At 42.9% G+C, this 25154-nt stretch overlaps 1 protein-coding gene across 19 annotated transcripts in view; it reads right to left on the bottom strand.

Moving 5' to 3' along the window:
• The window catches only part of NCAM1 (neural cell adhesion molecule 1), a 341199-nt gene that overhangs the window by 307354 nt on the left and 8691 nt on the right, over positions 1-25154 (bottom strand). For 15 of the 19 annotated variants that reach the window (XM_074400585.1, XM_074400586.1, XM_010334549.3 and 12 more), the window contains exon 3: positions 4517-4659. In XM_074400585.1, the coding sequence (XP_074256686.1) occupies positions 4517-4659 (143 nt within the window). Of the gene's footprint in view, positions 1-4516; positions 4761-25154 lie in introns of those variants that run through there. The other 4 variants (XM_074400594.1, XM_074400595.1, XM_039471288.2 and 1 more) reach the window with 1 other exon arrangement.

The raw sequence follows: 25154 nt of genomic DNA, 5'->3' as shown, positions 1-25154 counted from the left end.
ATTTTGTGTAATTTTTAACCCAGTTTTAAGAGTAGCAAAATGCTCCCTGTAATGTGCTGCCACTTCTTTTAAAGTTCCAGACACTCCTTAGTCTATATGTTACAACCGCTAAACTGAAGAACGATCAATTATGAAATTTATATTAAAATATTTGTCTTGACATCATAAAACATTTGTGTGCTCAAAAATGCAATGTTGAATCGGTACAGGAGAGCCTTTATAAAATGTCTTTGTCTCCTCCCAAGTCTACAACTCTTCCCGCAGATGGACGGGGGCAGGTGTGCGGTCCCTTCTCTCCCCTGCCTGCCAATTGGTTCTGCTCTCCATCACAAGCTCAAGATCCTAAGGGAAACTACAACCCGTTCTTTAGCAACAGGTAGTCAATCACTTATTTTACACCGAGTCAGAAAGGACTGTCTGTAAAATGTCTTTGGAAGTCTGCCAGTAGTATTGAAGCCACTTTCAGTCTGGAGAGCAGCCACAGTTCTTTAACACTAAAGACAAAAATATGGGGAATTTATCAAACTCATACTTAATAGAAGCTTCATCGCCTTGAAAAATTAAGTGATTGCATCAGAAATTCCAGAGTCCATATTTTAAGCAGTGTTAAGTTTACAAAATGCTCTCTATAATTTGAGAAACTGGGTTCTGCAGTGAACAAAAACATGTCTAAAGATTAGCTTAATGGTGCTGTTTATTTTGAAAGGCAATTAAGACATTGTTTCTTGTGACAGAAAAAATACAGATATAGATTACTTCCATTAAATTACATATTACCTATCTGAGGAATTCAATTAATGATAAATGGATTCCAAACAGAAGCACTGCTCAAAACTTGGAATTTAGGGGTGCTACAGACTAATTTTTCCTTCTTATTGCTGCCTCCAGTAAACAGCCACATCCCTTACAAATAACACATCCACACCATTTTTTTTTTATTTTTTATTTTTTTAGTTTTCATGTGGGATTTTTTTCTTTGCAATTGCTATCTTAATTCTTGAACTATCAAGCTCAAGAAACCAGTCACCAGTTAAATCAACCCATTGTTAGTTTAACCAATTAGCATAGGAAGACTTGGAGAAATTTCCTTTACTAAACAAGAATATGTCCTGCTACTTTCTGCTATTCCAGTATTTTTTAAAATCCTCCATTAAGGTATCTGGAAAGAAATTATCGGGTTCAATAATTTAGGGGAAGAAGGATGGAGCTGCATAAAGAATTAACTTAAGAAAATAATACAAGACTTATGAAAACTTAGCCAGGTTAGCAGATCTTTAAGACCTTTGTAGAGGGAATAGTAATCAGAAACTTACATAAATCACAGCCCACACGTCCACAATGTCTGGATTATATTCCCTGTTTTTAATAACTGTTGGATTTTAAACAGATTATCAGTTATTAATATTTTTAAAAATGCTAATATTTATTGAAGGAAGATCATCTTTCTGGGGTTTGACTAGAGTTATGAAAGGTTTTCCATTCGTATATAGCTTTTATTAGATTCAGTGAAATTTTGTTCAAAAAGACACATTCTCAATTTTAAAATGAAAATCAACAAAAATATATGGCTCACTATGATTGTGCTCACATTAAACTTTGCCAAAGCACACTTTAATTTGCTTAGTGAGAGATACTACATATACTTGATTTCAGTGTTAGCTTTCGTAAAGTACCTTTTTGTTCTTAACCAGTGGTATCTTGTTAGAAACACAGTCCTATCCATTCCTTGACTCTTGCAAGTTTAATTGGCAAAAGACTGTAAAATTATCAAGCAAACATGTGACTTAACCATTCCAGATCGTTCAGGCAAACATTTCTAAAAAAACACCCAGAATTTCTGCTAGAATAGACTCAAATTTACTATGCAATTGCACAACTTTTCATTGTATTCCTAAAGAGCAGAGGACATCAAAAGGGGAGAGGGCAGCGGATCGGACTCACTTGATATATTAAGGTCAGCTTGCCTTTTAGGTACATTTTCATAAGTACCGAGCGGAGCACACAAACTCAGTTGCCATTGCCCTGGACATGCTACAACATTTGAGTTCAAACAAACAAACAAAGACCCACAGATATATATACATATGTATATATACTTTGTGCTATATTTTCATTTTAATTCTGACCCTTCGACTTGAATCCTTTGACTTTTAAAAAACTATGGTAGAAACGGCATTTTAGTGGGAAATTATTTCTTTGGAAAACCATTCAACTTCTTTCTTTTGTTAAGCAACCTTATATGTGCTTCACGTCCTGCCTTCTTCCCATCCTCAAGGGACCGGGCCAGGAAGGAGGTCGCTTTCATTCCAGGGAACACTGGTCAGAACGCCTCCCCTGCCTGGGCATCCACGAACATCCCAATGGGAAATCCTGGGCCTGCAACTTCCACGGGATCCAAACACGGATGACTGTACCCATCACGATGATGGAAAGGACCTTCTGGCGATCCCCCAAAAGGCCCACCAAAGATCCGGGCTCCACTGTCACGCTCCCACCCGGGGGCGAGGAGATCTCAAAAACACCCCCATATGCCCGCCCCATGCCGACTAGTCTCGCCGCGGGACCCACGGGCACCGCGGGAAGGGGCATGCCGGGGGTGGCCTCCGCCCAGGTGGCGGCTGAGACCCAGCGCCAGGCGGACTAGGCTTGGTCCCCACCCCTCCCGGCCCCGCCCCCGCCCCGCCCCGCCCCGCCCCTCCCCGCCGCCGGTAGAGCCCCCAGCCCGCGGCCTGCCGGTCAGCGCACGCGCGTCGGTGTGCCTGCCAGGGTGCCCTCCCCGGCGACCACGCGCTCAGGCCCGGACTCCGCGGCGCTAGAGTGAGCGCTGGCGGGGGCGGTGGGATGCTCAAGTCGGCGTGAAAGAGGCGAGAGTGGGCGAGCACGGGCGGCCGGACCAGGAGCACTCCTGGTGACCACCTCGTCTCCATTTTATGTCCTTGGAAACTGCCGGGCAGGCGGGGGACCGGCCGCAGGGCGGGGTTTCTCCCGGGGGTGGGTGAGCGAGACCGTTAGGCTGGAGCACCAGGAGACAGTCTTGCCAGCTCCGGGCTGCCACCCGCGCCGCAATAAAAGCCTCTCGCGGCTTCCCGCCCAGCCAGCCTCGCGCTGATTGGTCGCCATGGGAGGGACCCGAGTCGGCTGGAGGCGGCGGCCTAGCGCTGCTCCCGTGCGGCCCTCGGAGGGGGCGCACTGGGTGCTCCCCGGCCCGCCCCGCGCGCTCCCCAACCCGGGCTCCGCCGTCTGGGGCAGGTACCACAGCCTGGCAGCGGCGACCGCGACACACAGCCCCTCCGCCCGGCTTTCCTCGGGCGCTTCCCAGCACACGCCCCTCGCCCAGAATGTCCGCCCAACCCACCCAGCTCTCTGCAGCCCCTGCTTTTCTTCCTCCCCTCCCGTCCATCAGCGCCAAAGCGCAAATCCTTGGCTGGAGGTGGGGGGATGACAGCTGGAGGGGAGGGTGGGCACGCACAGAAGAATTTTCCAGGGAGGCCGGGATGGAAATAGCCAAAATGAAATGCACCTCCCTCCTCGCTGCCGAGGTTGTCTGGGCGGCGGCGCAGCCCCCGCCACCCGCGGCAGCATCACTACTGTCTTCCTCCCAGCTCCCTATTGTTCACACTTTGCCAGGATCGGGAACCTCGCCCAAAGAAAGGAGACAGGGCGAGGTGTTTCGGGCGGCTACCTGCCATTCTCCTCCCGCCCCGTGCAACACTGGGCACACGGCGCGTGTAAAGGCACACGCGCGCACACGCGCACACACACCAGGCAGCTCGGATCACGCCCTCCTCGCCCTCCGCCCCTCCGCACTTCCTCCTGTCAAAACGCCACGCTCGACCCTCCCATCCTTCAGTGCTCGCGGCCGAGGGTAGGCTTTGCAACTAACCAGCAATTTGGCAAATGAAAAACTAACGTCATACTGACTGGGGTGCCACAACGGCCACACAGCCCTGCGATTCTGCCCATTTCGCCCCATTTTGCAAACCGTTATTCTGCCGGTGCGGGGGAGGCAAAGCAGCGAACCCGGCTTTATTAGACCCGGGGAAATAACGATCTGGGGAGGCTGCCCTAGCCTTATTGTTCACTCTTCCCGAAGCCGGGGCTGACAAGCCCCTTCCCCCTCGGAATCCGAGCCCGTGCGGCGGCACCACCCGAGCCGCGACGTCCCCCGCCCCGCCGCCCGCCTTCGGGAAAGGAGCGCTGCCCATCACCAGCGCGGCCGCCGGGTCCCCAGGAGCCTGCCGGCTCTGCTCCCACCGCCGCGGGCGCACAAAGTGGGAAGGGCGGACGCGCTGGAGGGGCGCCGGGCGCTGGCGGCGCGGGGAGCGCAGCGCAGCCCGGGAGGGCGCGGGGTTCGGCTGGGCAGCAAGGGCGACGCGCTCCTTTCACAGCTCAACGAAAATGACCAGCCTTAGCAGTCCACGTAAAACCACCCAAAATAATAGCGTTCCTCTGGGGAGGAGTAAGAAGATGGGTTAATTAGCAAACCAGATTGAGAATTTTTTTAAAAAAAATGTACCTGCAGTTCCCAGGAAAAACAAAGTCCAGATGAGATCCTTAGTTTGCAGCATTGTAATCTGCTGGCTGGGAGGGATGTTCTTGCCGCGGTAAATTCTGTGTCCCCCCCTTGCAGCGAGTGTGGACGGCGGCAGAGCGACAGACCTAGGGGCAGACAATTGCCAGGCTGAGTATGATTATTTTTGCAGAATTGTTTCCTGCCAGCGGCAGCCGAGCTGCGTTCACGCGCTGATCGGAGAATGAGTGACAGTCCCAGCCTCAGCACACTCGCAACTCGGAGATCCTTGCGCTGGCCCGGGTTCGCTTTGATGGAACTGGGGATGGGAGCGGGGAGCGGGGGGCGGGGGTGAGAACCTCACTGTGTCCTTCCACCACGCCGGCCACAAATAGTGCCGAACATCAAGGAGGTAAGAGAGACAGGGGAGGCAGATGCGGCCGCTTGCAAAACGCGGCCTGGAGTTTCCAGGGAGCCGGGCTCTTTCACACGCAGTCTCCCAGGGAGAGCTGGGATTTCTTCTTTTCACACTTCTCCCCTACGCATTCGCAGGCGCTCCTGCCACCCAGCCTTCCTTAATCAGGAGTTTGCATATTTTGATAACTAGTAAATAATAAAAGCAAAATTTTAGATTTGGTTAGGTATTTAAAGTTTTCAAATTCTATTTCGATTCTAAGATCCTTGCAACACAAGGATAGCCCAGGACTTAATTTTAAGTGCAAGAAATTAGAACTTTGGAGAGGGTTGGGGGTTGCCGTTTCTGGGTGTTGTTTTGGTATTGTTTGTTTGTTTTATCCTGACTGTGAAGTTTGCTCTCCCACAGAGAAGCAACCTACAACACCCTTCAGCAGATCCCCTGGGAAGGAGGTGGGAAGAGACTTAAGTTAGAAGAAAACGCAGATGTTTGGAAGGGATTTCTAGAAATAACCCGAAGAAAATGTTTTACTGTGTATAAATGCTGAAATCTGTGCTCTCTCCCCTTCTTAAAATCGCCAAGGTTTTTATATAGGCATTATGATATAGAAGTGACATTAAATAATATTTTCTTACATGGGAATGTGACCTTAATTCTTAAAGATAATGTAGAATATTACTGAGGTACCAACACAATAGGCTTTAATTAATCTTCCAGCTGCGTTTTCAAAAATAAGGGGAGGAGAGATTCATTCATGTCTCAGCACTTGAAGGCTTGGGTGTGTAAGGAACTAATGTGAGGAAGGTGTTCTAGACGTCAGATTAGCCTACTAGCCGAGAACACTGAAACCCTCTAACCTGGAGAAAGGCTGCTTAAGTTCAAAGGTACTAAGGCACTAATGTCACCAGGTACTCCCAAAGGTCGGCCTCCCCACTGCGGTAGCACTTTTTTTCTTTTTTCGAGACGAAGTCTAGCTCAGTTGCCCAGGCTGGGGTGCAGGATCTCGGCTCACTGCAACTTGGCTCACTGCAAACTCCGCCTTCCGGGTTCAAGCGATTCTCCTGCCTCAACCTCCTGAGTAGCTGGGATTACAGGCGCGCAATGCCACGGCCAGCTAATTTTTGTATTTTTAGTAGAGAGGAGGTTTCACCATGTTGGCAAGACTGGTCTCGAACTTCTGACCTTGTGATCCTCCCACCTCGGCTTCCCAAAGTACTGGGACTACAGGCGGGAGCCACCTTGCCCGGCCGCTGTAGCAATTTAAAAGCCCATCCTCTATTGGCAGACCAGCCATCCTCCCTTAATGGACAGACCCCCATCTCCTCCCCACTTTCCTCCTCTGTAATAGACCAAGTGGGCCATACCAGTACAGTGTAATTTGCGGGTACCCCTGAAAAGCATTTCTTCCCCCAAGTAAATCTTTTACAACGTTTATTTCTTCGGGATATTTCTCTTATACCAAGTATAAACAATTCAAAAATATAGAAAAGTAGAAAGAACTAAAAATAGCCTCAAATCCAACAGATTCCAGAGATATCCATAGATTTTGTCTTCTGTATGTGCATATGACTTTTATAATTGACATATTATAGTAGCAATGTGAATCCTGCTGATTTTGCCTAACATCAGTATAAGCATTTATTCCTCTGGATCATTAAAAAGCCTTTCTGGATATTTTTATAGCTATGTAATATTTCTTCATCAGGATGATTTTGCAATGGTTTCCCCATTGTTGGATATTTAGATTGTTTGTGTAGTTTGATAATATAAATAATACTTTTTTGAACATCTTTCAACAAATATTTGTGGAGCAACTGCTGAGTTTAGCCCTGTGCTGGATGTAGTGAACTATATACATCTTATTTTTTTAGTGGTTGCTGCATTTTAGTGTCTTTGACTTCAGACTTTTGCCTCTGCTAACATCTAAAATCACCACATAAAATATTACAGATTTATGTGGATGAATAGATCAGACTCTTTCCTTTAAAAAAGAGGTTTTGATAGTGAAGAAAGATAAAGAGAACAGGGGGCAGAGGGGGGAGAGTAAAGTTTGGGGCACCCAAAATAAAATATTTTTAAATTTTGCCACTAAGAGTGAGAGACACATCATTCCCTGTAAACTACTATCCTTATAGTCCATGTCAGTAGAATTAAAAGATTCCTTGCTTTTTTTTCTCCCCAAATGTCCCTACTTTTAGCTTGTCAATGTAGACAAGTGTGGAAATCCAATCTCACTTCAGCATGACTGAATTTCTTTTTATTTCCCTCTCTCTCTCCAGCCCCTCCCTACCCCGTGTGGTTGTTGATCTCTGTTGTAATGACTCATTCTAGAATTCTGCCCCAGTCATTCCAGTCCACACTCTGGGTATCTCTCCCAAGTTCTTTTAACAGGATGTGTCACTTGTCTCCAATTCTTTGGATTTACACTTGTCAATGCCTACATCTGTGAGCTCTGTGTTGCGTTTCAGTCCCTCCCTGATCTTCATTTTAAAATGGGACAAACCTGTGGCCCTCACTAGACTTTTCTCCCCAGAGAGAGGCCCGGACTGTCGGGCACACATTAATGAGCATCTACCAAGTGAACATCCATGGGATTGAAGCAGAGGAAGGAGACTCCAGACTGTGCTTTAGAGAGAAAGCTGTTAGGAAGCAGAGAATGGTCTAAGCCATGGAAAGGAGACCAGCTAGGAGGCCATGATAGCTCTGGATCGGGTGTCAGGGCCTAATTTAGAGAGTGGCAGTAGGAAAGGAAGCAAAAAGAAGCCCAGATTTGCAACAGCATTCCAAGATAAGAACAGCTGGAATTGGAACTTTGTTAAGATGGAAGTATGAGGCAGAGGAAGAAATCAAAGTTCCTTTCATTCACTCAACAAGTATTTATGAGTCTCAACTAAGTGCCTGGCATTACTCTAGACACTGGGGAGGTAGCTGTGGACAAAGTAGAGTCTTTGCTCACACCTTTCTTACTGGGGAAGATGGAGAATAAATAATTAAACATCTAGTAGTGTACAGATGGTAGTAAGTGTTAAGGAAAGCAATAAAGAGACATAAGGGACGGGGTAGTTCTGAAGTGGAGAGGGATTATTATTTTGCATAAGGGAGCTATATGGGTGTATTTGTCAGAGATTTCAAGAAAGTGACAACTTCTAAGCATCCAATATGGGTAATTGCTGGTAACATTGACTGGGAGCAGAAGAAAATGGGCAGATTCAGACCAGATGATGAGCAAAGGTGCAATATCAGCTCTATACATATTAAGTCTGAGATGTTTCAGGGACATCCAAGTGAAAATGTGTAGAAGACAGACAGAGAGAAGGCCCAGAGAACATGAGTGTTTAAGGTACAGGCAGAAGGACTTACCAATGAAATATTGAAAAACAGACAGCTAGAAAGAAAATTGAAACATGACAATGTCACAAAACCTAAAGAAGAAAGCTTTGAGGTACTCAAAAAAGAAGCTTTAAAAGAATTTCCTGGATTTGACCATTGGAAAGCCCTTAGTGGCTCCTGGGGGAACGGTATTCACGGAATGGTAGGGAAGGGAGACATCATGGTCCCAGGAATGAAAGGGAGGGGAGGAGAGAGAAGCCGGGAGTGTGGACCACTTTCTCCAGCTGTGTGATGTTGAAAGAGTAGTGGGATGATGACAGGAAGGCAAGTTTGTGAGGGAAGGAGGCTTAAAAGAGGGTTTTCTTTTCTGCTCTTTTAATATGAGGACTTTATTATCAGGTTATAAAGTAAATTAAATTGATGTTAACTCTTGCTCAGCACACCAAGACCTTATGCAGTAACTTGACTTAGACAACTTGAGAAATGAACTTGGGATAAAGTGCCCTCATTCAGGGCTTCTTTGCTGCTGTTATTGACAATGGGGACCCCAGGTGTGATACTAAGACTCACAGATACCCTAAGAACTTTATTTCACTATTGATACAGGCAAAATGAAGTCTGGGAAGCACAGTATCTTAAGACCAACACAAGAGACAATGACCTGAGGCTAAGAGAGGTTGAAAATCTTTTGCCCATTTTTTTTTTTTACCGGGTTGTTTGTTCTGTTATTGTTAAGTCGTAGGAATTCTTCATATGTGGTAGATACCAATCTCTCATCAGATATGTGATTTGAAATATTTTTTCTATTCCATGGATTGCCTTTTCACTCTGTTTATAGTGTTTTTTTTTCCCCATATGGCAACGTTTTTAATTTTGAGAAAGTCCAACTTATCTGTTTTTTTCTCTTTGGTTTATCCAAAGAGCTGAGCATGAGCCAGGAAAGTATAAGGACCAGGGGGTAAACTGGAGCTCACAGAGCTAAAGAGTGAAAGTCTCTTGGGAGCACTCCCAGCTCACTCTTAGCTTCTCATCTGCCAAATCTGGTTGACACAGAAATTACTTATTAACTCCAATACATGGCAGGTCTGGGGCAACTGATGTGCTGCCTCCCTGTTCAAGGCTAGCTCAGGTACTGGTTAAGGACTAGTGGGCACTCATCAGTCAATCAAGCTCAATGGTGCTGGGGACTCCCAAATGTGGGGGAGTGAGACAGAGGTTGACATGGAACCAGTGCTCCTTTGTGCCGGTTGTGTGCTGCACAGCTTCAAGGGGTATTTTTCAAATCCCACTCATCATATATTTATACAGTTGTTATGATGATTTCTTCTGGCATCAATGGAAGTAAAGCATCAAGGAAGAGGTGCTGTTTCTTTTCTTTTTTGTGTGTGTGCAGAAAGTTTATTAGGAATGACTTTCAGGATCGACATCTGTGTGGGAAGGGAAATAAACAGGTTACTAATAAAGAGGAGGAAATTGGGCCTCAGTGCAGGCACCACAAAGCCTCAGCCCCTTGAGAACTCTGAAAGTAGTTGTAATATCCTCACATTGACTGATCATCCGATTCAGACCACCCCAAGAATGCAACCTGGCCTTGGGAGAGGTGACTTTTTTCAGCTGAAGGAGGGCATCCCAGCATCTGGAGTAAGTCCTCCAGCCCTGAAGGGGAACTCTGAACAGCTTAGCATAGTACCCGCTACATGATTTTAGCTATACTTCAAAAGAGCAAATTTGGTTTAGTCTCGCTTTGGCTATGTGGACTCCTTTTGGGTTCCTTATGACTTTTAGGATTTTTTTTTCTAGTTCTGTGAAGAATGATGGTGGTATTTTGATGGGAATTGCATTGAATTTTCAGATTGCTTTTGGCAGTATGGTCATTTTTACAATATTGCAATATTGATTCTACTCATTCATGAGCAGGGGATGTGTTTCCATTTGTTTGTGTTGTCTATGATTTTCAGCAGCATTTGGTAGCTTTCCTTGTAGAGAGATCTTTCATTTCCTTGGTTAGATATATTCCTAAGTATTTTTTTTTTGGAGTTATTGTAAAAGGAGTTGAGATCTTGATTTGATTCTCAGCTTGGTTGCTGGTGGTATATAGGAGAGCTACTGATTTGTTTGCATTAATTTCGTATCTGAAAACTTTGCTGAATTCTTTTATTAGAGGAGTCTTTAGGGTTTTCTAAGTTGATAATCATATCGTTAGCTTTTTTTCTTTTCTTTTTTTATTGTGGGAAAATATGAAACACACATGACATAAAATTCGCCATTTTAACATGTACAGTTCCGTGGCATCAATATTTACATCGTTGTACAACCATCACTACCATTCATCTTCAGAGCTTTTTCATCTTCCCCAGCTGAAACTCGGTACACATGAAACACTAATTCTCAATTCCCTCCTCCTACTCAGCCCCTAGCAGCCACCATTTCACTTTCTGTCTCTATCAACTTGACTGCTCTAGGTACCTGGTATAAGGAGAATCATACAGTATTTATCCTTCCATGAGTGGCTACTTTCACTTAACATAATGTTTTCATAGTTCATCCATGTTGTAACGTATGTAATAATTTATTTCCTTTTTGAAGCTAAATAATATTTCATTGTATGTATGTACCACGTTTTCTTTATCCATTCTTCTATTGATGGTGACTTGGATTGCACCCACCTTTTGGCTATTATGAATAATGTTGCTATCAACATGGATATACAAATATCTGTATGAGTCTCTGCTTTCACTTCTTTTTGGTATATATCCAGAAGTAGAATTTCTGGATCATATGGTAACTACATTTAATTTTTTGAGGAATTTCTATGCCATTTTCCACAGGGACTGCACATCATCTTACATTTCCACTTGCCTTGTATTCTTGCTAAAACTTGTATTTTCTTTGTCTGCTTTTCTTCCTTTTTTTTCTGATAGTAGTCATCCTAGTGTAAAGTGGTAATTTATTATAGTTTTGACTTACGTTTTTCTAATATCTATTGATATTAAATATCTTTCCATGTGCTATACTTCTTCAAAGAAATATCTTTTCAAGTCTATTGCCCATTTTTTAATTGGGTGGTTTGTTCTGTTGTTAAGTGTAAGAATTATTTATATATAATATATATGGATCTCTCAGGAGATTTATGATTCCCATTTGATGGGTTGCCTTTTCACTCTGTTTATAGTGTTTTTTCCCCAATAGAAACATTTAAATTTTGAGAAAGTCTAACTTATCTGTGTTTTCTTTTTTTGCCTATGCTTTTATTGCTATGACCAAGAAATCATTGCAGAATCTGTGTCTTACAGCTATTCCCCTATGTTTTCCTCCAAGGGTTTTATAGTTTTAGTTCTTACATTTTGATCTATTTTGAGTTAATGTTTGTATGTGGTAAGGATCCAAAGGTAAGGATCCAAATTTATTTATTTATCTACATGCATGTTGATATCCAGTTTTCCCAACACCATTTGTAGAAAAGGCTATCCTTTCCTCATTTAACGGTTTTGGCACCCTTGTCAAAAATTATTTGACCCTATATGCAAGGGTTTATTCCCAAACTCTATTTTATTCCATTGGTCTGTATATCTGTCTTTATACCGGTACCACACTGTTTTGACTACTGCATCTTTGTAGTAAGCTTTGAAATCAGGAATTGTGAGCCTTTCAACTTCATTCTTCTTTTTCTAGATTGTTTTGGCTATTCAGAGTCTCTTAAGCCTCTATATGAATGTTAGGATGGACTTTTTTATTTTTACATAAACTATCATTGAGATAGAAAGTGAGGGGCCCTGTTTTCTAATCTGTCAGAGTTGTTATTTGGACTAGTGTTAGAACCATGCTGACATCTCAGAGATGAGTATATTTAGACATGTCACTCCAGAGTTATGGGAGAGTGAGTCACAGAGAGCTGTCACAGATTACCATTTGGGCAGCCTATTCACTTCAATGTGAATGTGGAGGGATGAGGCAGGATCAAATCACAAGAATAAGGCCATGGAGTGTGCACAGCTTTGGGAAGTGAAAGTGAACTAGCAAAGGAGAGATAGTTATAAATGGTTTCTAGGCTCTGAGCTGAATTCAAACTCCAGGATGCCTAACTCCCTTTTTTGTCCCTGAAGAAGGAAACAAACAAACAAAACCCTAGGAAACCCATCACTTAATAGACAAGAAAGGAGCTAAGGTCTCCATGTCAAGATCTTAAAAATCAGAAAGCATGACTGAACTTATGTTAGAGACAAAATAACTTCCTGGCTCCTTCCTATGTATCCTCCCACATCCCAGTAGCAATGAAGTGATGTGGATGAGTGCCCAGCTCCTGGAGTTTGACAATTTAAGTTTAAATCCTAGCTTCTTCACCTGTAGGTTCTGTGGATTACCTTGATGCCTATAAATCTCATTTTTCTTGTCCATAAAATGGGATTAGTATGACATCTAACTGTCAGACTCCTTGTGAACATTAATTAAAATAAAGTATGCAGGGGACTTAGTGCAAGCCTGACACTCTTCCATTCAACAAATACGTAGTGAACACCTATCACATGCAAATCACTGTTAGTCGAGAATGCAAAAAGTGAACAAAATACACATGTTTACAGACTTGTCAAGAAGACAAATAACTAAACAAAGAGACTAAAAAATTATAAGTTATAATTAGAGCCATGAAAGAAATGTACAAGATTCCTTGATAAAGTATGACAGTAGAGATCTACTTTAGACCAGAAATGTCTTCCTGGAGGAGATGACATGTAAGTTGCAACCTACAGAATGAGAAATATCCAGCCTTAGAAATAGCAAGTGGAGGTGCATTCCAGGAATGTGCAAAGATTCTGAGGGCAGAAAAGCCCGGATGGTTCCAGAAACTAATAGAATGCCAGGGTGGCCAGGATAGAAAAAGCAAGAAGAGGAGGGACACAAAATAAGGCAGCAGCTGAGCACATGAGCTACCTTGAAGGCTAAAGTAAGGAGTTTATTTTATTTAAAGTTCCAAGAAAGCCTGTAGAGGATTTTCAGCAGCAGAGTGACTGTGTGTGTGTGTGTGTGTGTGTGTGTGTGTGTGTGTGTGTGTGTGTGTTTGTGTGTGTGTGTGTGTGTGTGTGTGTGTAAAGGCTTTTAGTTTAATAAGTAAAAATTGCTAAGCTTCCAAACGTTCTTAAATAGGATTTCAGAGGGAGACATGAATTATTTTACATGTTTTAATATTCATTCCAACTGCTGAGTAGAGAACATTTTGTAGGGAGGCAGGAGTGGGTGTGGAGAGGCCCATCAGAAACCACTGCAGAAATCCAGGGAAGACATGATGGAGGCTGGGGAGGCGATGGAAGGGACGCAGACAAGAGGACACAGAATTGACCAAACTTGCAGATGGATGTGAAGAACAGTGAGTAGAAGTCACCATGTAGAAGATGCAGGGGACATTTGCTTGGAAAGTAGGGGAAAGCAAGAGTTCAATTTGATACAAGTTAGGTCTACCTTTGAGACATCCAAATGGAGACATAAAGTTGATGGTCAGATGTGAGAGTCTCAAAGTCAGAAGAAAAGTCTTAGCAGGAGATATGAATTTCAGAGTCATCAGCATTCACAGTATCTAAACCCGTGGGAAAAAAAGAGACTACCTAGGCAAAAATATGGAAAGAGCAGAACGCCCAGGCCCTGACTCTGAGAAACACCCATATCATGAGTTTAGACAGAGAAAGAACAACAAGCAACAAGATTAAGATGAGACGCTATTGAGGTAGGAGGCCAACCAGAGAGTGGTGTCTCAGCACCAACAGAAGTGAGAGTTTTGTAAAGTAGGGAGGTGTCACTCTGGCGAATGCTGCTAAGAGGCCAAGTAAAAGGAGGACAGAGAAGAAAATCCACTGGATGTGGGAACATGAGAGTCATTAGGAATCTTTACAAGAACACATTCGCATTCTCTGGGATCAAAGTGAGGGCCTAATAGATATTAACTATAACAATAATAGTAATAAGGTCCCTGCTCATTCTTTCTTTGAGCTTGTGTGAGGATAGAAAGACATGTGGGGCCTCATCAGGGGACAGGAGTGCAGCACTGGGCAATTAGCTATTCAAAGTAAAAATTGGTTTTATTTCAAAATAAAAATTGGTTTTATTTTAAGGAGTAGGCTGGGACTCCATGCCTTTTTATGAATAATTGTCATAGCAGTTGTGGGCAACTGATGTTTTAGAAGATTTGATTACATCAGTACTTGGAGGAAAAGGAAAAATATTTTTGTTTCTCTCCCTGCTATCTTTATTTCTCCAATTTAATCCTGCCTGTCATCTTTAACACTGTTCTTCTGTGCTTTCTGTAGTTGTACTGCTTCCCTTTGTCACACATCAGAATACCATTTGGCATCAGCCCCAGCACCAAGGAGGGGGGTTTCATAGGCAGAGCCAATGCTAAATGAATGTCCCTCTAGGTTTATCTGTATCTTTGCAGCCAGAGAGATGCCCATCCAGGGAGCCCATGAGACCTTTACTTCTAAGCACAAATACCCTAGAGAGGGAGAAAAGAGATAAGAAGAGGAGGAAGCAAGATGGCAACAATTCATTATGGATGACCAAGTCATTCATCTCATCTTCCTGCTCCTTCTTTGCTAAAAGAACTGAACTGTTTGCCCAGCCTTGACATAGCCATGGCACAAGATCTCAATCCTTTGGCATCATCTTGAAGAAACAGAGTGCCTAGATGATGGTGTTGGCTTTGCAATAGTTACAGAATCCTAAAGAGCTCAGAATTGGAAGTCAACATGGATATAAATGAACCCCCACCTATGTTTTCCAAAGTCTGGCAGACATTTTTATCCTTGCTCCTTTGCTCCTTGGGTGCCAAGATTTCCATAGAGCCTGACAGCTTCTGGGAGCTCCAAGGAGACACGGTGTTCATTCCAGCCACGTGATCTGACAAAGAAATTCCTTAATGCATCAGCAAGGACTGTGGAGTGTGGAGTGAGCCAGGCATGTTCCAGCATGAGAGGCTCCCACGCTAACCACCATCTATCATTGCACAAGCAAAGAAGAAATCAAGAAGAAAGATTCTACTCAGTGAGTCTGGCAGGAGAGAACTGTGACAAACATCAGACCTCTGGCTCCCATTGCCCATCACTGCCTCACCAGTGTTCCATCATAAATATCACTCTCAATTTTTGTTGAAAGAATGTGATCAACAAGCAAATCCACAAATAGCTCAAGGTTCCTTTGCTCTGGGGCTTCAGCACAGGATTCCTTCCCCAGCTCCCATAGCTGCTGTTCAGGCCCTCGTCATATCTCACATAGACTGCTGCCAAGCCTCCTGACTAAGCTCCCCACCTCCACTCTCCCCTCTTCAAATCCATCTCCCCCACTCCCAGAGCCATCTCTTTCAAAGAATAATTATAAGGAGCTGAACGTGTCATGTCCCTACATAAACCCCCATCATGGCTCCCCATTTCCCTGTCGAATGAAGTCCAAGCCCCATGAAGGCCTTCTGAGGGACTGGGCCCCTGCCCTCTCAGTCTCATCTCTGTCTCATCTCTCACTTTTTCATATGTCACATGGTGAACCTCAGTGATAGCAAGCACCAGTACCATCCTGTGTGGGCAGACTCCAGCTCATTCTCCAAGCCTCTATAGAGTCATCTCTTCCCTTACCCTTCCCTTCCACCTCTTGCTCCGTATCCTCTTCCCTTGGGTTGGGTGCTCTTCCCAGAAGCTTCCAGAATCTCTTGTACTCATCCCTATTGCGGCACCCAGATCACACATTGCAATCTAATTGCCTGTTTCTGGCTCTCTCTCCTCCACTAGCCAATGAAATTCTATAGGACAAAGCCTTTAATTTTAATTGATGTATCACTAGTACCTAGCATGTTGGCTGGCATATACTAGGTGTTCAATGCTTATGATGGAATGAATAAATAGTGTCATCAATAAATTCTTTTTAGACCACTTGCCTTGGATGTGTTAAAAGCTACTTTTACACGATTGATACAGGTGGCTCTCTGTCCCCACCCAAATCTCACTTTGAATTGCAATAATCTCCACATGTCAAGGGCAGGACCAGGTGGAGATAATTGAACTCATGAGGGTGGTTTCCCCCATGCTGTTCTCATGATAGTGAGTGAGTTCTCTTGAGATTTGATGGTTTTATAAGGGGCTTCCCCCTTTGCTTGGCACTCATTCTCTCTCCTGCCACCCTGTGAAGAGGTACCTTTTGCCACAATTGTAATTTTCCTGAGGCCTCCTCAGCAATACAGAACTATGAATCAATTAAAACTCTTTCTTACATAAATTACCCAGTACCAGGTATGTCCTTATTAGCAGTGTGAGAACGAACTAATACAGTAAATTGGTACCGAAGGAGTGGGGTGCTACTGTAAGGATACCCAAAAATATGGAAGCACCTTTGGAAGTGGGTAACAGGCAGAGGTTGAAACAGTTTAGAGGGCTCAGAAGAAGAGAGGGAAATGTGGAAAAGTTTGGAACTTCATAGAAACTTAGAGGACTTAGAAGACAGGAAGATGTGGAAAAGTTTGCAACTTCCTAGAGACTTATTGAATGGCCTTGATCAAAATGCTGATAGTGATATGGATAATGAAGTCCAGGCTGAGATGGTCTTAGATGCTATGAGGAACTTTTTGAGAAATGGAGTAAAAGTCACTCTTGTTATGCTTAGCAAAGAGACTGGTGGTTTCTACCCCTGCCCTAGAGATCTGTGGAACTTTGAACTTGAGAGAGATGATTGAGGGTATCTGGTGGAAGACATTTCTAAGCAGCTAAGCATTCAAGAGGTGACAGAGCATAAACTTTGGAAAATTTGCAGTCTGATGCTGCAGTAGAAAAGAAAAGCCAATTTTCTGGGGAAAAATTCAAGCTCTGAATCCCAGCCTCTCTAGCTATGGCTAAAAGGAGTCAAAGTACAGCTCAGGCCATTGCTTCAGAAAGGTGCAAGTTCCTAGCCTTGGCAACTTCCACGTGGTGTTGGTCCTGTGGGACCAGAAGACAGAATTGAGATTTGGGAAACTCCACTTAAATTTCAGAGGATTTATGGAAATACCTGGATATCCAGGCAGAAGTTTGCTGCAGGGGCAGAGCTCTCATAGAGAACCTCTGTTAGGGCAGTGCAGAAGGAAAATGTGAGACCAGAGCCCCCAACAGAGTCCCCACTGGGGCACTAACTAGTGGAGCTGTGAGAAGAGGGACACTGTCCTCCAGATCCCAGAATAATAGATTCACCCACAGCTTGCACCATGCCCTTAGAAAGCTGCAGGCACTCAACACCAGCCATGAAAGCAGTTAGGAGCGGGGTGAAAAGCTACAGGGATGGAGCTGACCAAGACTGTGGGAACCCACCTCTGGCATCAGTATGACCTGGATGTGAGACATGGAGTCAAAGGAGATCATTTAGGAACTTTAAGGTTTAATGACTGCCCTATTAGATTTCAGATTTGCATGGAGCCTGTAGCCAGTGCAGTTTTTGGCCAATTTCTCCCATTTGGAACGAGTGTATTTACCCAATGCCTGTACACCATTGTATCTAGGAAGTAATTAACCTGCTTTTGATTTTATAGGCTCATAGGCAGAAGGGACTTGCCTTGTCTCAAATGAAACTGTGGACTGTGGACTTTTGAGTTAATGCTGAAATGAGCTAAGACTTTGGGGGACTGCTGGAAGGGCATGAGTGTGTTTTGAAATGTGAGATTTGAGAGGGGCCGGGGTGGAATGATATGATTTGGCTTTGTGTCCCCACCCAAATCTCACCTTGAATTGTAATAATCCCCACATGTCAATGGCAGGAGCAGGTGGAGATAATTGAATCACAGGGGTAGTTTCCCACATGCTGTCCTCATGATAGTGAGTGAGTTCTTATGAGAACTGATGGTTTTATAAGGGGCTTCCCTTTTTGCTTAGCACTCATTCTCTTTTCTGCTGCCCTGTGAAGAGATGCCTTCTGCCATGGTTTTACATTTCCTGAGGCCTCCCTAGCAATGCAGTACTGTGAGTCAATAAAACCTATTTTCTTTATGAGTTATCCTGGTCTTGGGTATATCTTTATTAGCAGCATGAGAATGAACTAATAAGACTATATAGGAGTTGCTAAGGGAAAAATGCATACAGTGGTGACAACAATTATAGGTCTAGCAAGTAAAGTCGAATTTCATCTTAAGATGACTTAGAGAATCTTAGGGAGTCTCAGGCCAGTCTCTGAAATCAATCTTTAATGGTCTGATTTTCCTATCTCAGATTAATCAAGAAGATTCTATTTTCTCATCAATGTCATTTTTTCCTCTGATGAAGCTCAGGTGCCCTGGGACCATGCCCATCTTGACAGTAGTTTCCTCTGGTATCTTGGTGCCTCCTTCATGCCCTGAATTAGCAGCCCCCAGATCTCTGCAGAAGGCATCTGTCCTGGCTGATGGTTCACAGCTCATATTCCCTCCTTTCTTCCTCTCATTGTCCTCTTTTCCTCCTTTCTACTGCTTGGTCCCTTTTTGCCTTTGCAAATGTGGTTCATGACAAAATAGGGCAGCAAACACTGTGTTAATGATTTCCCATCTTTCTGTTTGCTGGATAATTTCAGGTTTCTTTTTTTCTTCTATGATTTCAAAATAGATAGATGGGGACATAATTTCTCTTCTTAAAAATTTTGTGTCCCTGGGTCACAGTACAGACTAATTTATCCACTGGCAACATTGTTACTCACTTTGTCTGCTAAAGTCCTGAGAATGCAAATAGTTTCTATCTTGAATTAACCTCCTAACAGCATGAGGGAGTTTGGAGCAGTAAACAATACCTTTCCAACTTCTCAACATCTTGCTCTGCCTACAATATCTGTCCCACCACCACTACTTGTGTGTTTTCCAGTTTGTTAAGATCATTCTTGATGTGATGTTCAGAGCAGAGCTTATTTATTCAAAAGAGGTCCAGTCAATGTGGAGGCCAGTGGAGCCATTGCCACATCAGCTCAGAATGCTATAAATTGTCCCATTCAGTCCAGAGTCACTGTGACTTGCAACTAGTTAAGCAGGAGTTAAAATCTCAATACAGACAGTGGCCTCTCTTCCTATCCAACCTGTGTCATTGTCCAAGTGTGCCTTGGAAACCTGATGTAAGAAAATTGGTAGAAAAAAGAATATATTGCAAAATGATTGCTAAAGGATCTTGTAAATAAGCTATTCTCTAAGTTCATTCAAACAGTTATATGGGTTTTTCCTTGTGTTTTTTGTTTGTTTGCTTGCTTGCTTTTTGGGTTTTTTGTTGTTGTTTTTTGGAGACAGAATCTTGCTCTTTTGGTAGGCTGGAGCGCAGTGCCAAGATCTCAGCTCACTGCAACCCCTGCCTCCCAGGAGCAAGCAATTCTCCTACCTCAGCCTCCTCAGTAGCTGGAACTACAGGCACATGCCACCACACCCAGACAATTTTTGTGTTTTTAGTAGAGACGAGGTTTCCCCATGTTGGTCAGGGTGGTCTTGATCGCGACCTTGTGATCTGCCCACCTTGGCCTCCCAAAGTGCTGGGATTACAGGTGTGAGCCACCACACCCGGCCTAAATAGTTCTATGTTTTTAAATATTTATTTAAGCACCTCTATATTTCAGGGCTTATTCTAGGCACAATCAAGTGGTAAATAAGACACCCTTTCTCTCCTAAAGAGGAAGAGGGAGGGCAGAGGAAATCAACATTGATACATACATTTTGGGGGGTAAGCCATTTTACTTACATTTATTTACTCTTCATATGACTCCCTGAGGTGGTCAAAAAAATTCCATACTTTGTTCAAGAATCTGAGCCTAGGACTGTCTTTGCCACTGTGGAAGCTGGGTTCTGCAGGGTTAACAGCCAACCTAACGCTCAGTGACTTAAAAACAACAAAAGTTATTTGTTGAAGGTGCTGTTCCATGCTGTCCTCACTCAGGATTGCAATCTGAGGAAGGCTTCATCTCCATGATTCCATGATTAGGAATCAGAAGTAAAAAGAAGAGTGGTGAGTCTAATCACATGTAGGCCCTTAACCTTTCCACCTGGAAGTGGCCACCTCCCTTACATTTCCAGTTTCTTGACCAAAACAAGCCATATGAATATTTCTGCCTTTAAGGGGGCAGGGAGTTAAAAATCTATTGTGCCCAGAGGGAGAATCAGAAATATTTAATGAACAGCCTAATAACTACTGCAAGCTTCAAAGCCTACCTTCTTTTCCAATAAATTATATTCACAACCATTGGGGAAGATTAACTACTTTCAAAGGGGCCAGGGGCAGAGATACATAAATCTAGAGAGTTAGGAGCCACTACCAAAGAAAGATCAAAATCAGGAATGAAGATAAGTTATCTTTGAAATATGCATGAACATCAGTGAGGAATGGGATCCTTTTTGACATGATTCAGATTTACCCTCCAGATTTACAAGCACCTATAAGAATACACACAAGATCTTTTAGGATTTTAATAACTAGGTCTTGGTTCAAGGACCTGTTATACAATAGCTAATTTCTGGCTAAAATTTATATTATGACAAGGTTTCTGAGTATAAAGAAAGAGCCTGCCACCTTTTCTCAGTTCTTTCCTTTGCACTTTCACTATAAATGAAACTACTGGAGACTGGGGTTGATTTCCATTTATTTCTGACATAATATCCTACTAATTAGCTGTAAATTTAAAAGTGTAACTATGCATAAGAGAGCCAAGCCTGGAAGAGCTGCATAGCTCCACACACAGATAGAGATAAGCCATCCGTAGAGCTGCAAAATTATGGAAATCCTTGTCAGAATATAGGAATCAAGATAAAGCCTCACCCTTTCCTAGGCATAAATGTTGATTCATAGGTGGTCCAAATGAGATCATTATGCACTACATCAGGCAACGTCACATATTGTTCATCTAATAGCACTGTGCTTAGTCACTGAGAATCGTAATTACTCAAAATCAGACATCAAATATCACAGAGGAGCCCTCTTAGGCCCTCCCTACTTTGAAACACACACACACACACACACACACACACACACACACACACACCTTTCTGCTCTTCAAGTTAGGAAGAAAATTGTACATTCTGAAACTGCTTATGAGTTTAAATCCCAGCCGGGCGCGGTGGCTCAAGCCTGTAATCCCAGCACTTTGGGAGGCCGAGGCGGGTGGATCACGAGGTTAAGAGATCGAGACCATCCTGGTCAACACGGTGAAACCCCGTCTCTACTAAAAACACAAAAAACTAGCTGGGCATGGTGGCGCGTGCCTGTAATCCCAGCTACTCAGGAGGCTGAGGCAGGAGAATTGCCTGAACCCAGGAGGCGGAGGTTGCGGTGAGCCGAGATCGCGCCATTGCACTCCAGCCTGGGTAACAAGAGCGAAACTCCGTCTCAAAAAAAAAAAAAAAAAAAAAAAAAAAAAAAAAAAAAAAAAAAATCCCAAGATTGCAAAATGATGCAACTACATGGTAATATGGACTATTACCTGGGGAAGATGGCTAAAGCACCTCTGTCAATGCGCTTGAACTGAGAGGACTCTTTTTCAGGGCCAGCTTCTTCAAGACGCCAGAGGATAAAGGGGCCTGTTTGGCTTTTAGAGACATTCGATCAACTTGGTTGCTTACACTGGGTTGGGTGTCTTGCTGTGATGGAATGCTTTTTTGAGCTAGGATCTCCTGCAGTCATTTGACATGTGCCCTGACAATGCACATATTTTAATATTATTTTACATTTTAGAGAATTAAAAGGCAAGCATTGATATGAATAAACATGCTTGTTCTGTATTCTAAACTCAAGTGCAAAAGTATTTCCAACTTTAATTAATTAGTTAATTAATTTATTTATTGAGACAGGGTCTTGCTCTGTCACCCAGGCTGGAGTGCAGTGGTATATTCATGGTTCACTGCAGCCTCAACCTCTTGGACTCAAACGATTCTCCCACCTTAGCCTCCTAAGTAACTGGGACTACAGACACACGCCACCATGCCTGGCTAATTTTTGTATTTTTTTGTAGAGATGGAGTTTCACCACATTACCTAGGCTGATCTTGAACTCCTGAGCTCAAGAGATTCACCAACCTCAGCCTCCCAAAGTGCTTGGATTACAGGCATCAGCCACTGCGACCAGCCTAATTTATTTTTTAATCTTTTAATCTTCTAAAATAATCACTGTGTTTTAGATCTGGGGACTGCTGTTTTTCTCTATTTATGTGAGTAACCAGAGTGAAGATAACCACAATGCAATATCAACTTGACGTCGCACAAATACTCATTGGACACTTAATATGTGTAACGCACTAAGCTAGGTGCTACATACATGATAATAACTGTTTAGACTTATTCAAATTTGGTTCATCCTAGTTAAGATGTTTGTTTACTGTGTTGGTAATTTATTAAAATTCCATTTACTTAAAATAAGAAAAACAAATTCAAACCAGACTAGTCTGTGTTTTTTATGCATGCAAGTGTTAGAGACAGCAAATGAGATGTGGATTTATTGGGTATGTGAAGGAAGAAAGCGGGTCCATAACCTTTACTCATTTTTAAAAAATGAGAATCCATGTTTACACTAAGCTTCCCAATAGGATTTTCCTTTTATCATCACTTCTCCCCTAAGAATGGTACAGAGGCTTTGTAATGCCTGGGGCACCAATCCCAAGTTCCCCTTTCTGGACTTCAAGCCTCATCCTGTCCTACTAAGTTGATTTCTCCCTGTTTCCTGGCATGAATCCTCTATTAAGGTCAAATTGTTTCCCTCCAATTCCCATACATATGCCCTGCTGATTCATTTGGCCACTCAAGAAACACTTATTGAAGCCTTGCTTTATGTGCCAAGCTCTGTGATGGGCCTGGAGAGAAATATGATGCAGTTTTTGTCTTTAAGGAACTCACGGTCTAGGGTGTGAGGGTACAGAGACAGGCACGTGAAATAACCACTAATCATGCACAGTGTACTTGGGAGCCCCTGAAGGGGAGATAATTGTGTGTGTGTGGTAGGGGGAGAAGTGTATTGAGGGAGAGGTCAAGGACAGCTTCAGAGGGAAGGCCAGCTGAGCTGGTCATCGGACATTTGCCAACTGAACAAGTGGAGAAAGGGTATTTTGGGCAGAGGGACATTCTGTTCAAAGGAATGTTCTATTAGGTCATATTGCTCCTCTAGAAATGCTCTTCCCTCTTGTTTGTGGCTGTTAAACTCCATTTCATCCTCATTCTTAGACTAGCAGCATGCATGCTTAAGACTGGGGGAAAACTTACAAATGATTCAGCCCAATTCTCTCACTTCATGGAGATGAAATTTGAGGCACAAAGTGTTAAGTTGTGGCTCATGCTTTGACCCAAGGTCCACACTCATCAAATGTGTTCATTTATTCAACATATATTTATTGAGCATTGACTATGTGAAAGGCACTATGAAAAATTTAAAAAAATTAATTGAACCCAGATTTTTTTACCTGCAATAATTTATTTCTCGTTAAGAAATATCTAGAGATTAAGAGCACTTTGGTGCCAAGATACATCTGAGTTTGAAGCCTCACCCATTGCCATTCCTGTTATTGACCTTTGATTAGTTCCTCATCCTTGCTGAACTTAAGTTTCCTTTTATGAGAATAGGGATAATAATAGAATCATCATCAGAAGTTTTTATGAGAATTCAGTATGATAACATTTGCAGAGCAAGATCACTCAATAAATCTTAAGGCTTAGTAATACATCCTTAATTCAATATAGGAAAATTAAGTGATGGTACAGAGTAGATGCTCAGTTAAGAAAGAGTTGGATGATTAATTAAGATTTCAATTCCAAGGTCTTTACCTGATCAAAAATTAACATATAATTCCTTGATAATCTCAGTTCCCTAAAGCTTCGTGTCAGGCCAAATTAAAATGGAGATTTCCGCACCTAAGTTGCAGTAACTTCTTACACTGTAATGCATCCTGATTGCCCTATTAGTATCATGCAATCTTTAAAATTGGTAGGTCTGAAAAGTCTCCTAAAAATTAGCTGTTCTGTAAGAGAAGAGAGTGCCTTCCTGGTTCTATGGGTTACACCATTTAGGCATTTATATTCTATGCCATTTGGGCTCTACAGGGATTGTGGGACATATCCCCTGCTGTCTGAAGCATTGTTAGGAGAAAGAAGGTGTCCTTCTAGAGGGAAAAATAAGGATTAAAAAGAAATATAGATGGAGATAGATTGTGATCTCATGTAAGATGAAGCTTCTGAACAACGGAAGACCGCTGCAGATGGAATGGATTATTTTCTAGGTAGTGAGGGTTCTTGTGGCAGTAGGGGTTTCAGAAGATACAAGACCAGCAGTCATCATTCTGTAGAAGAGATACTTAAAGTCACTGGGAAGTAGAATCAGCAGGACCCAGCTCCCTTTCAATAATAAGCTTTCTTGATTACATTCAACTATTTAAACAAATGCTGATTGATTGCCTATTCTGGATTAAGTTCCAGTTTAAACAGCTAGCTAGATGGCAGTTAATAAAACAATGTCCGAATCCTTGTGGAGATGACACTCCAGTGAATTTCCTGTGGAATCCCTCAGCAGGGTAAAAACATTCAATGTTTGATATGAGCAACTGAACTGAATTTCTCCTTTAGATGTAAAGATATCTGGTGCCAGGCCATGAGAGGATGATCCTTTGTCAATCTGCACCACTTTGCCTTATGAAAGCCAAGTAAGAGAAGTAACTCAGAGTGCCATACATGGAATAAATAAGAAAAACTGTAAATGTTGAGGCTAAAACTGTCCCAAACCACAGCAGTAATGCTCGAATCATCAAAATCCTTCAAGATAAAGTTACAGGCCATGACTTAAACATTTGACTTGTTTTTATTTTATGTGCTACATAGCTCAAAACCCAACCTTTGACTCTGTAACCATCCCTGGTTTGAGTTTGGGTTTGAACAGCTGCCCAGCCCATCAGTGCTTCAGTGCGTTTGAGCAATAACTCATGCAAAGACATTTA

Source organism: Saimiri boliviensis, chromosome 6 (genome assembly GCF_048565385.1).
Source record: "Saimiri boliviensis isolate mSaiBol1 chromosome 6, mSaiBol1.pri, whole genome shotgun sequence".
Taxonomy (NCBI): Eukaryota; Metazoa; Chordata; class Mammalia; order Primates; family Cebidae; genus Saimiri; species Saimiri boliviensis.
Note: the sequence above shows the minus strand (reverse complement) of the source record. Positions and strands in the feature narration are given on the sequence as shown.